Source organism: Tachypleus tridentatus, chromosome 9, assembly GCF_004210375.1.
Source record: "Tachypleus tridentatus isolate NWPU-2018 chromosome 9, ASM421037v1, whole genome shotgun sequence".
NCBI classification, from domain to species: Eukaryota; Metazoa; Arthropoda; class Merostomata; order Xiphosura; family Limulidae; genus Tachypleus; species Tachypleus tridentatus.
In genome coordinates, this window is record NC_134833.1 from 5242138 (window position 1) to 5254864 (window position 12727).

The 12727-nt window shown below is 34.8% G+C and overlaps 1 protein-coding gene across 15 annotated transcripts in view; it reads right to left on the minus strand.

The window, feature by feature from the left end:
- Window positions 1-12727, minus strand: part of LOC143224698 (mothers against decapentaplegic homolog 4-like) — a 35290-nt gene that overhangs the window by 7943 nt on the left and 14620 nt on the right. For 4 of the 15 annotated variants that reach the window (XM_076452896.1, XM_076452897.1, XM_076452894.1 and 1 more), the window contains exons 5-8: window positions 12120-12320; window positions 5357-5500; window positions 1187-1277; window positions 498-589 (exon numbers count right to left, since the gene is read on the minus strand). In XM_076452896.1, coding sequence (XP_076309011.1) covers window positions 498-589; window positions 1187-1277; window positions 5357-5500; window positions 12120-12320 — 528 coding nt within the window. The remainder of the gene's footprint in view (window positions 1-497; window positions 590-1186; window positions 1278-5356; window positions 5501-12119; window positions 12321-12727) is intronic. The other 11 variants (XM_076452909.1, XM_076452908.1, XM_076452906.1 and 8 more) reach the window with 3 other exon arrangements.

Sequence of the window (12727 nt, forward strand, 5' to 3'; positions counted from 1 at the left end):
ATAAATATATAAAATAGAAACTGCACTATCTTATGAACCCATGTTTTAAAATAAAAACTGTTTCCTTCTTTCCATCATGAATTTATATCCCAGAATAACCAACATTATCCACAATGTCACCGAAGAATCATTGCAGTTAACATGGAGTGGGAGTGAATACAGGTAAGACATGTGAGAGCCACTAACACTAAATACATCAAAGTTACTTACTTGTGAATAAAAGCTATTTAAATTGGGTTAACAAGATGTTTGATACTGTACATTTGTATGACTTTCAGTTATTCTTTAATTCACATTCAAAAAAGGTAACTCAATTTTGGGACATCCTGTACATGTTAGAAACCTCTGCTGCTGTAAGTTTCATTCATTTACCTTAGCTGTTACTCATCTTCGTGTGAACAGAGAAATACAAACTTTATTATTGAATCATGCATATATCTAGTAAAACAAAAAAATGTTCATAAATATGACCTATAAATAAATTTTATTAGTCTTACAAAATCCAGGATGTTGTGTTCTTTCTGGTAGACTTGGAGGAACCATAGTTTGTGTGTATGTCAGGGTGTTTCCTGTTCCACTCCATGAATTACTACCTGTGATGATAAAACATAGCAAAAGATATGTAATAATGGCAAAAATACAAGAATTAATATATTGCATGGTAAAACACCGATATGTTTATATGATATATAAAATAGTATAGGAATTACTATGCATCATTCTAAAAACATCGCAAAATCGATACCATACAAGAATTACTACACATCATTCTAAAACATCGCAAAATCGATACCATACAAGAATTACTACTCGTCATTCTTAAACATCGCAAAATCTATACCGTACAAGAATTACTACTTGACATTCTAAAACATCACAAAATCTATACCATACAAGAATTACTACATGTCAGTCATGTTAAAATACCACTAAATCTACACAATAGAAGAATTACTACATGTTACAATAAAACACCACAAGATATACACAAGTACTAATTACATGTCACAGTAAAACATCACTAAATCTGCATAGTACAAGAATTAATTACTACGTGTTACAATAAAACACCACCAAATTACTACAAACTTACCCTGAATACCTTGTTATAGTCTCTCCCTCTCTAAATTAATTACTAGAATAAATCAACTGTTCTAACAACACAAAAACTACACATAGTGAGTACCTACTATTAACAGTGAAAGTCTGTGGTTGAGTCTGAGAGATATCATGTTGCAGATGAGGAGACAAAGGAGCTACTGAGGTGGTGACATCCACTGTGAATAAAATATTTCATCTTGGATAATTCAGTCTTTCTTTCTCTATTAATGGTTACACATAGTATGTTACAAAAGTTAGTATGTTCAACTATTACTTTGTAAATGTTGTACTTCTTCGTTCAGTGGTTTCCTATGACAAAAAAATTTGGAGTGGTACACCGATCTAGACCAGCTACTAAACTGACACATATTGTTACTGATCTTTGATAAACCAAACCAGAGTTGGTGAACGTTATTTTTTACAGGATTTTTTATGTGACGATTAAAACAGTTTATTTACCAACTTCTGTTTCAACAGGTTTGTGCTTTATAATACAAAACAACTAACACCTTTTGTTTAATATAACCACTCTCAGGATATTTTGGTTTACTACAAAGATCTTTAGTATTAGTATCATGTATGAAGTTAGAAATACTGAAGTAAGATTGCTTCTTGCCTGGAGTTACTCTTGTGTGTAGAAATACACTACAAAACGTAGAGCTCTAACAGTTCATTATTTCACAGTATGGTAGAGTTCTGTGGCATGCCCATACAATCACATTGTAAGCTACATTAACCAAGATACGAGTTCTGTGTTTAACCCTTGTTCTCCAACAGGTTTGCACAAAGACATCAATTATACATGAATTACTAACTTATTTCATATTGGTTAAAACAAATATATTTGTTTTTCTATGATAAATTCTGTGAATCTCGTTATTCTCTACTGCTCTATAATAAACATTTCCTGCCTGTCACACACACTTCACAGTTTGTGTTTAATGTAATAAACATTTCCTGCCTGTCACACACACTTCACAGTTTGTGTTTAATGTAATAAACATTTCAGCCTGTTGTTTGTGTTTAATGTAATAAACATTTCATGCCTGTAACACACTCTTCACAGTTTGTGTTTCATGTAATAAACATTTCATGCCTGTCACACACTCTTCACAGTTTGTGTTTAATGTAACAAACATTTCATGCCTGTCACACACTCTTCACAGTTTGTGTTTAATGTAACAAACATTTCATGCCTGTCACACACTCTTCACAGTTTGTGTTTAATGTAACAAACATTTCATGCCTGTCACACACTCTTCACAGTTTGTGTTTAATGTAACAAACATTTCATGCCTGTCACACACTCTTCACAGTTTGTGTTTAATGTAATAAACATTTCATGCCTGTCACACACTCTTCACAGTTTGTGTTTAATGTAATAAACATTTCATGCCTGTCACACACTCTTCACAGTTTGTGTTTAATGTAACAAACATTTCATGCCTGTCACACACTCTTCACAGTTTGTGTTTAATGTAACAAACATTTCATGCCTGTCACACACTCTTCACAGTTTGTGTTTAATGTAACAAACATTTCATGCCTGTCACACACTCTTCACAGTTTGTGTTTAATGTAACAAACATTTCATGCCTGTCACACACTCTTCACAGTTTGTGTTTAATGTAACAAACATTTCATGCCTGTCACACACTCTTCACAGTTTGTGTTTAATGTAACAAACATTTCATGCCTGTCACACACTCTTCACAGTTTGTGTTTAATGTAACAAACATTTCATGCCTGTCACACACTCTTCACAGTTTGTGTTTAATGTAACAAACATTTCATGCCTGTCACACACTCTTCACAGTTTGTGTTTAATGTAATAAACATTTCATGCCTGTCACACACTCTTCACAGTTTGTGTTTAATGTAATAAACATTTCATGCCTGTAACACACACTCTTCACAGTTTGTGTTTAATGTAATAAACATTTCATGCCTGTCACACACTCTTCATAGTTTGTGTTTAATGTAATAAACATTTCATGCCTGTCACACACTCTTCACAGTTTGTGTTTAATGTAACAAACATTTCATGCCTGTCACACACTCTTCACAGTTTGTGTTTAATGTAACAAACATTTCATGCCTGTCACACACTCTTCACAGTTTGTGTTTAATGTAATAAACATTTCATGCCTGTCACACACTCTTCACAGTTTGTGTTTAATGTAACAAACATTTCATGCCTGTCACACACTCTTCACAGTTTGTGTTTAATGTAATAAACATTTCATGCCTGTAACACACTCTTCACAGTTTGTGTTTAATGTAATAAACATTTCATGCCTGTCACACACTCTTCACAGTTTGTGTTTAATGTAATAAACATTTCATGCCTGTCACACACTCTTCACAGTTTGTGTTTAATGTAATAAACATTTCATGCCTGTCACACACTCTTCACAGTTTGTGTTTAATGTAACAAACATTTCATGCCTGTCACACACTCTTCACAGTTTGTGTTTAATGTAACAAACATTTCATGCCTGTCACACACTCTTCACAGTTTGTGTTTAATGTAACAAACATTTCATGCCTGTCACACACTCTTCACAGTTTGTGTTTAATGTAACAAACATTTCATGCCTGTCACACACTCTTCACAGTTTGTGTTTAATGCTATGTCAACATGCAGATGTCAAAGCAAGCAAGCAACATATTCAAAATTTAACTAATTCTCTCAACGTGGGTGAGAGACCTGTTTGTACTTGTTTAAAGATTATAAATACTTTTATTCGCCTCAACAATTTTAAATTACTTTTGTGTAATCTCTAACACCTACAATTGTGTAATCTCTAACACCTACAAAATGCATTTCAAGCTTTTTTGTTCATTAAAACTAGTTATTTTATCTCTTATTTTCTCTGTCTCAAAACAGCATTGGTCAATTTGACTTTGTAACCATCAAAAATGAAAATTGTAATAAATCTAAATTATCCTTTTCTCTTTCTAAAATAACTTCAAGTTGTAAAGTATACATCTATTTATAATTAACGTTTATTGTCCTTTAAACTGTATTCAACAACTGTATTGCCATTATAAGTTGTAGATCACTTGAGCTATGTGCAGGTCATGTTAAGCTATTGAATTACATTACCCATGAGCTACTATGAACTGCTCCCATGCTTGGCTTGAGAAAGATTTTTATTATTTAACTAATTTAACCTTAACTAACCTGAAAAAAGATCCCTATTTTTACATTTTATCTATTTTTATAATAAAGAATAAACATCAGAAAAATAAAGTACTTACCCAATCTTGTCTTTTCTTGGTGTTGACTGCTGATGGAAGTTAAGCCTACTTTTTAAATACTAATGGTAATAATACATTAAATAATACACCAAAGAATGTAAACTAATGAAATACAAAAAGTGGACAATTTCCCTAACCTCTCACAATTTTTCTGATTTCTTAACTATGTGAAAAGAGCTGTTACAAATTTGTCGAAGTGAATGATTAAGTTTCTCACTGGAAGTTTTTGTAGTTCATAATTTAAGATTAATTTCAAAGCTACTGGAGAAATGGTAGATAAAATACAGAAGAGAACATGCCTGAAGAAAATGTGTCATGTGCCACACCAGGTGAAATACAGGATTTTTTAAATTATAGCTTTATAGAATTAAAAACTTTAAAATTATATACTCTTAAAATATAGATTAGCTAAGATTTTACACTATATGAATTGGTATAACATAAACAAACAGTAGTTTAATAAACTTTTGAATGAAAGACACTAAAATCTTGTGTTACATAGAGTAAAAGATACCTGTAGCAATATGATTAAACAACTATTATCCATGAGCATCAAAACATAGTTCGTAATTCAATTTTAGTATTATACAAGTCCTGATTTCTTCAGTTAAAAAGAAATTTTGGGGATAAATTCTCTATCTTCTGTTTTGTGTGTCACATGGGTATTTTTTCTGCTCCGAGTTCTTCCATTATATGGATTTCAGAATATCCACCAATTAAAATCATCCACTATAAACAGTGACAAACCACATTTTTAAACTAAGAACCTCCCACTTTTATTTCCTGAGCTATCAACAACTTTGTTCAAATATCCACTGCTCACCATGAATATTCATTATTTCGAAATTACTTATTTCTTCAAAAATACTTGCCAACTTTAGATGTTTATGACAAATAGAAGAAACATTTTGTAAAAAACCAAGAAATATATCTTATATATGAGTGACAGACATATCTGTAAATCATAAGTTTTATTTTTTTTAACACATACAAGTTGATTGGGTTTCCTGGTTCTGAGAGAAAATGTCCTGAGGCTGCGTACCAACTGGTCCACCAGGTGTCGATGGTGCACTGAGCTGCTGTTGGGAAGTAGGTGGAGGATGCTGTATAGAACTGTTTGGGGAGACAGCCCCTGCTGGATGAACAAATAAACACTCAATTGAACAAACTCCAGAGCTTAAAAGTTTAAGGTATACAGTTTGGTCTAAGGATTCACAGCCTAAAATATGTTAACATCTTTTAACTTGTAACAACTAATTACTAGACATAACATACTGAATATTCTAAAATGAACAGAAGTATTACGTCACACAGAAAGCTAAGTATAATACCTCCTTGTGTGTCATTCTGTGGCTGAACCACTAATAATAATTCTCTATCACCTGACAAGTGGTTGTTTTTCATCCTACATTAATTCAGCTTGTATGGATGTATGTTTAGCTAAATCTCCAGAGCTAGTAGTAGCAAATTAGGAGTGACTAAAAAGTTATCCTAATCCACACACTGTGGCTTTGGACTTATCCTAATCCACACACTGTGGCTTTGGACTTATCCTAATCCATACACTATGGCTTTGGACTTGAATAAATACCCATGGCAGATTAGCCAGGGATAAGGAGCAAGTTTCCACAGAGCCTGAATCATGAGGTTTTGTGTTCCTGGTTCTCTTCTTTATTCCGGAGTTGCCATATTTGAAGCTGTGTCCATATTCCCACTCACTAGCTAACATAGTAACACTTGGCACACATGATCAAGTTGTATTGGCAGGTGTACTAACATTTCTTTTAAAGAAAAGACCCTTCTCTGGGTAGCTAGCTACAGAAGTAGTTGGGGATAATGGACCCACTTAACCCTTCAGTTTGTATTTATCATCATAATGTGCACATTTTATGTACTGTTTTTTAACTGTCTCTCATACTTGTATATGAATAAGTTGGTTGGTTGATTTGGTGTTTTATGGCACAAAGCAGCTAGACTCTCTGTGCCAAACATCCAGTAAAAAGTTAAAATTAAAGTAAAATTAGGAAATTTATGCAAGAAAATTAAGGCAAAATAAAACAAAGTTGAAAAAAACAACATAAAACCAATGTTAACATCTAGTCTACAGAAGTAAGAGAAAAACTACAGTGATACAAGTTGTAGAGGACTTTCTGTAGCATAACTGTAATTATCATAACTCACCAGAAAGACTAACAGGTAAGTACAAAAACCACTATCATTCACCTGAAGTTGACCTTTCTAGTCCTGGTTCCAAGTTATTTGATGTTATGGCCATTTTCAAAAAGTAATAAAAATTTTAAAAGACTTATAGAAAACTTTTAATAATACCTTTCCAGGATGACTAACAGGTAGTTCGAACAGCAGCGTTAGTCACCTGAAGTTGGCCTTTCCAGTCCTGGTTTCGAGTCATTTGATTTTACGGCCATTTTCTAATTTCAAATCGAACTAGATGGACTGTGATTCTTAACAGGGAATCTCATTAAAAAGGTTTAATGTATAAATTTACGACCACGCTTTTATTCTTTACTGTCTTTATTCGAGGAAGGTCTATCGACCTCCATGGAACTTGCCCTGGGTCAATTGGGCAGGTCTTTGCTGTTGGGAGAGAATTCCAGCGACTGAGAATGTGAACAAATGATAATTTTGCATCTTGGGGTGGGAGAAGATATATCCGAGAAAATGCCTGTACCCGGAACCAAAGAAAGTGGATTTTGGGAGTTGCTGTAATGTACGTTAGGAACAGAGATGTGTGTTGAAGTTGATTCTTCAAATTTTTTAACCATGGAGGTCAAAAGACTTTTCATTTAGTTTGAGAACAATTCTTTTGGAGGCATAGAGAGATCCATCTGCACTCTTACTGTAGTAGTGGAAGGAATTGCAGCACCATACATCTGAGGTAAAATGGTGGACAGCAACTTTTGAGCCTCAGAATCAGTAATGTTATAAATCGTTTTCAAATGTTGCACCTCTGTTTCTTCCAACCATTTAGGGCAAGAACAAAAGTAGGATGGGTGGGAGCCGTTGCAATTGATGCAATGAGGGTCCATGTCACACTCATACGCATCATGGTCCTTGCCACCACAATGAACACACATTAAGGAACCACAACATGACGTCTTTGAGTGACTGAAATTCTGACACTGAAAACATCGGAGAGTGTTTGGAATATATGGCCGTACTCTGCAATTAAGATAACCTGCCTTGATGGTGGCAGGAGGACGTGGTAAGGTAAATGTGAAAATGAGGACAATGGTCGATATCATAATTCCATCTTTGCAAGTAGAGATACATACGCCTCACTGCAGAAACTCTTTAGGTGGAAAAAGCAGCAAGAATCTCCAACTGGGATGTTCTTCAAATCCCTCTGAACAAATGATGAATTCAAAGTAGCATGAGGTGTAACTCAATAGATACATCCCCAATTGCCTTTGAATGCAAGAGGAGTTCACTGTGTTGAGATGTGGATGTTTCCACCAATATGTCACCAAATCGAAGTTTCTTTATTGACTTTGGAGAGTCAGTACGTCCCTCTAGTCCCTTCTGAATGAAAAAGGGAGACGTATGCCCTAAAGATTTGTCTGAAAGTGAATGCAATATATGAAAATGAGATACAATAGGTGGTACAGATGGTGAGGATTGCTGCTCAGAATCTTCAAGACATGGTTGCTTTTCTATAAACTATTTTTTTCACTATTTTATTAAGATTTTTAATTGGAGTATCCATAGTGAAAAAAGGAAAATTTCGGTACCCACTTACCCCACCCACCATGGAGCCCTACTAGGAGATGCACTACAATGTCAAATAAGGGCACTGCAACAACGCCAGGGTTTTGTGAGCACTATATCCAAACACCAGCATCAGATATAATGTCCACAACACCTGTTGAGAACATCCAATAATTGTACTTGGTTGGCCCTAGCCCAAATGGACCAACCAATTGACCCAAGGGGGGCCACCTGAAGGCTCCCTGTCTGCAAAATTTCAAGGCCAAAGTGGTGTGTTAGGGATGAACCCCTCAACCACCATGATTCTCTCCTCCCCTTCACGGGTTGCCACACACAGCAAACACGTGGGTGGATGTGCAGATCCCAGAGGAGGTACACTGAAAGAACAGAACCTTCTGTGGGAGGTCCCCTCACCGCGCACAAGAATCCACACCGAGGGACTTATTTATGAATAATTCCAAATCATATCACATTAATATATTAATCTGAATGCCACTCTCAGTGTGACTGGCACTGGTTAATACAGGGGTCCTTGTAACGATAGCTATAGTCTTGCGAGTCAGTTGGTTGTCACATGTAAATATGTTTAAAATAAGCTCGCCAACTTGATCAAGTACAAGTACTCTTCTCTTATCAAGTTATAATCTCATCATCTGGTAGCAAACAAAAATACATGTACAAAAAGAGAAATAATAGTTCCTAAGCCTATATATACATCACAACACATGGAGTTACAAATGAACATTGTTTAAAACATAAGAACATAGAAGTGTTAAAATCATAATTTATCAAAGTTTGAAAATGCTTATTAATAAGTAGATTTGGTGATGGTTAACAAAGGTAAGCTTTAGTTCCTTTTCCTAACTACTTTTTTCAAGATTATACTGTTTCATCAGAAGTTTGAAGGTCATGTGTGTCATATGTAAATGTCCAGGGCTGGTGCTTTCAAACTGCAAGTTTAATTCTCTTTAATGTGTAGTTCTAATCAATACTGTTTTATGGACTTTGTAGAAATGTAACTACTACAAAATCATTGATACAAAGAAATGTTAAGAATGCTTCAGTTAACACTGTAACAACACAGAAAAAAGCTATTATAAAAAACAACAAAAGACATGATTCAAGTATACAAATTAACTTTTTGGATATAAGTTGGTCAAAAGGTCAATGTGGCTAATTTCTTTCTACAGTTATTCAAAACTTAAACTATTTTATTATCAATGTATATCCATAACATCAAAACTAAGCTTTCAAACTTTGAATTCAAAAATAAACACTTAAACTCTCAGTTGTAGCTTCTCAGGTTGTGTAACATTTTATTCTACTATTAATTATTCAACCAACTAGAAACACAAGTTATAGATATATATTGAAAAACGAGCATGATTTGCTCAGGTTAACTACACACTCCTCCTTAGAACTATGACGTTCAAGTAGAAGAAATATTATTTGAAAGTCATAAAAGTAAACCATGAACCACTGTATCTGTAGATGGATAGAAGTCCTAAATATTTTCTCCCAGACCTTTCAATCATCAAGAAAGCAGCAGGATCAAAAGCAACTGGGAAAAGACCCAAAACATCACACTGTCAAAGAACAAACAGAAGAAAACAAATCAAAGGCAAATTATTATCCCTAAGTGGCCCTTTTTTGTTTTCTTTCTTCATTTATTTTCGTTTTATTAAAGCAAAGTAATGTCGAGCCAACCACAGCATGAACACAAGGGAATCTAATCCCAATTCTACAAACTCACCACTGTTCTACTGAGTGGGGGGGGGGGAAAGACTGTGAAGACAACAGACTAAAAAAAAAGGCTCAGAAAAACAATGCGAATTTTCTCCAGAATCTCAAGGATTGTCCTAAATTTCAGCTTCAGAGCCCTAAGGTAGTACACCACAGAACCCAATTTATGTGTCTGTCTCACAATGTACAAGACCATCAACAATCTCAACCGAGTGTGACTGCTCCTCTCTAATTGTTGTGTCACACTAGATATCAGACGTGGGATAGGAAAGACCTGATTTGCCTCAGTAATGGAAATAATAATCCAAGAATTCATGCCATAACTTTGTTTGCAAGTCAAAATAAAAAAACAATTTTTTAAAATATATTTATTATCAAAATCAACTATACAACACTGATAATGTTGTAAGTATCTACAAATGATTTTAATAGTCAGAAACTCATTAATTAAAGATGCTTTGTTGAAGAAAAGTGATTAAAATATGTGAATAAGGTGCTATTATACAGTAACAGGGTATAGAGCAATTGAGTGGGGTATGAAGGACTGGAGAACAAACAAGAAAAAATCAGGTCAATATTTAAATGGGCAAAGAGAGAAACCTTGGTAGTCAGATAATAACCTTGGTAGTCAGGTAATGACCTTGGTAGTCAGGTGATAACATTAAGTGTAAGAAGAGGTATGTATGTATTGGAAAACTGCACTCTTATGTGTTACTGAGGTAAGACCAGTTACCAAACGCCTGAAAAAGACAGATATGATTTTGGATTTCAATTTCAAATCAAGTAAAAAAATACTAAAATACATACAAATACAAATGTATCTCAGGACAGCTGATATGGGTATTAACACTTTTACTAATAAAGTAATAAAGCTTTATTAGTAAAAGTGTTAATATCCATACCAGCCATTCTGAGATATATTTTTACTTCAAGTGGGTTTCTTCTCATAAATAATACAAACAGATGCAATTGTGAGTTATTTTAACATAAAACATTTTACTAAATAACTGTGTTTGTTAAGTGGTAATGTCACTGACTAATTCTATCCATCCAGAAAAAAAAACAATGTTAACTTAGCATGATTACGTAGACAGGGACAGAGGTCGAGATGTATGGGACAGTGGTAGAGATGTATGGGACGGTGGTTGAGATGTATGGGACGGTGGTTGAGATGTATGGGACGGTGGTTGAGATGTATGGGGCGATGGTAGAGATGTATGGGACGATGGTAGAGATGTATGGGACGATGGTAGAGATGTATGGGACAGTGGTTGAGATGTATGGGACGGTGGTTGAGATGTATGGGACGATGGTAGAGATGTATGGGACCTGCTATGGTGAAATCTCTTCTGTAAGTGGAAATTTATTAACTCCATAAAACAATCTTAACTTAACATGATTACGTAGACAGGGACGGTGGAAGAGATGTATGGGACAGTGGTAGAGATGTATGGATCGATGGTAGAGATGTATGGGACGGTGGAAGAGATGTATGGGACAGTGGTAGAGATGTATGGGACAGTGGTAGAGATGTATGGATCGATGGTAGAGATGTATGGGACAGTGGTAGAGATGTATGGGACCTGCTATGGTGAAATCTCTTCTGTAAGTGGAAATTTATTAACTTCATAAAACAATCTTAACTTAGCATGATTACGTAGACAGGGACGGTGGAAGAGATGTATGGGACAGTGGTAGAGATGTATGGGACGGTGGTAGAGATGTATGGGACAGTGGTAGAGATGTATGGGACAGTGGTAGAGATGTATGGGACCTGCTATGGTGAAATCTCTTCTGTAAGTGGAAATTTATTAACTCCATAAAACAATCTTAACTTAGCATGTTAGACAGGGACGGTGGTAGAGATGTATGGGATGGTGGAAGAGATGTATGGGACGGTGGTAGAGATGTATGGGATGGTGGAAGAGATGTATGGGACAGTGGTAGAGATGTATGGGATGGTGGAAGAGATGTATGGGACAGTGGTAGAGATGTATGGGACCTGCTATGGTGAAATCTCTTCTGTAAGTGATTAACTCCATAAAACAATCTTACTTTTCTTTTTTTTATTCAAGTAAATAAAAACATTCTACACTTCAGTAGAATGCTTACAGACAGAAAGAGACATCTAGTGTATAAAAAAACCTAATAGTTTCACTACTTCCTGCAAGTCTAGCTAATATCCAATTATTAAATGCAATGTCATTTTAGGCTTTTAAAAACTCAACAAGACAGAACACTGTACAAACAAATCCATGATTAAAAGTAAAAATAAATATACTTGCCCGCTGGCTGATGAACAGCAGTTCGGGTAAAAGCATCAAGGGATGGGGTGGGATGGTGTTGTACGGTCTGCGGTCCCACTTGCTGAAGGGTTTGTACTCCACCTTCCAGCTTTCCATACTCATTTTTGACTAGCCGATTTTCTGCCCCTCCAAACACAGACACTGTAGGCTGTTGGCCTTGATGTGGGATCACACAGGATTCTTTTCATCATACCAAAACTTTGTTACACTAGAACAATATCTTTCAAAGACTAATATAAAATTTAAAACTAACAAAGAATTTTAGGAAATTAACTTTTATCTGCAAAGTGAAGTCTTAAAATTAAATATATTTATACATAAAACCAAAACAATAAACATTTAAATTTAAAAACTTGTAATTTAACATTCTCAACCTATCAGCTTGTGGAAATATAAAGTATCTATCTGTACGACACCTGATGTCATACATCAAGATTAATATCTCTATGATGTTTGGGGATCTCATACTTTTCTAATCCTAACACATTAGTAATAAGATTAATATCTCTATGATACTTTTCTAATCCTAACACATTAGTAATTACTAAACTTATATATTCAGCTAATACTTACTTCTGATTAAAACT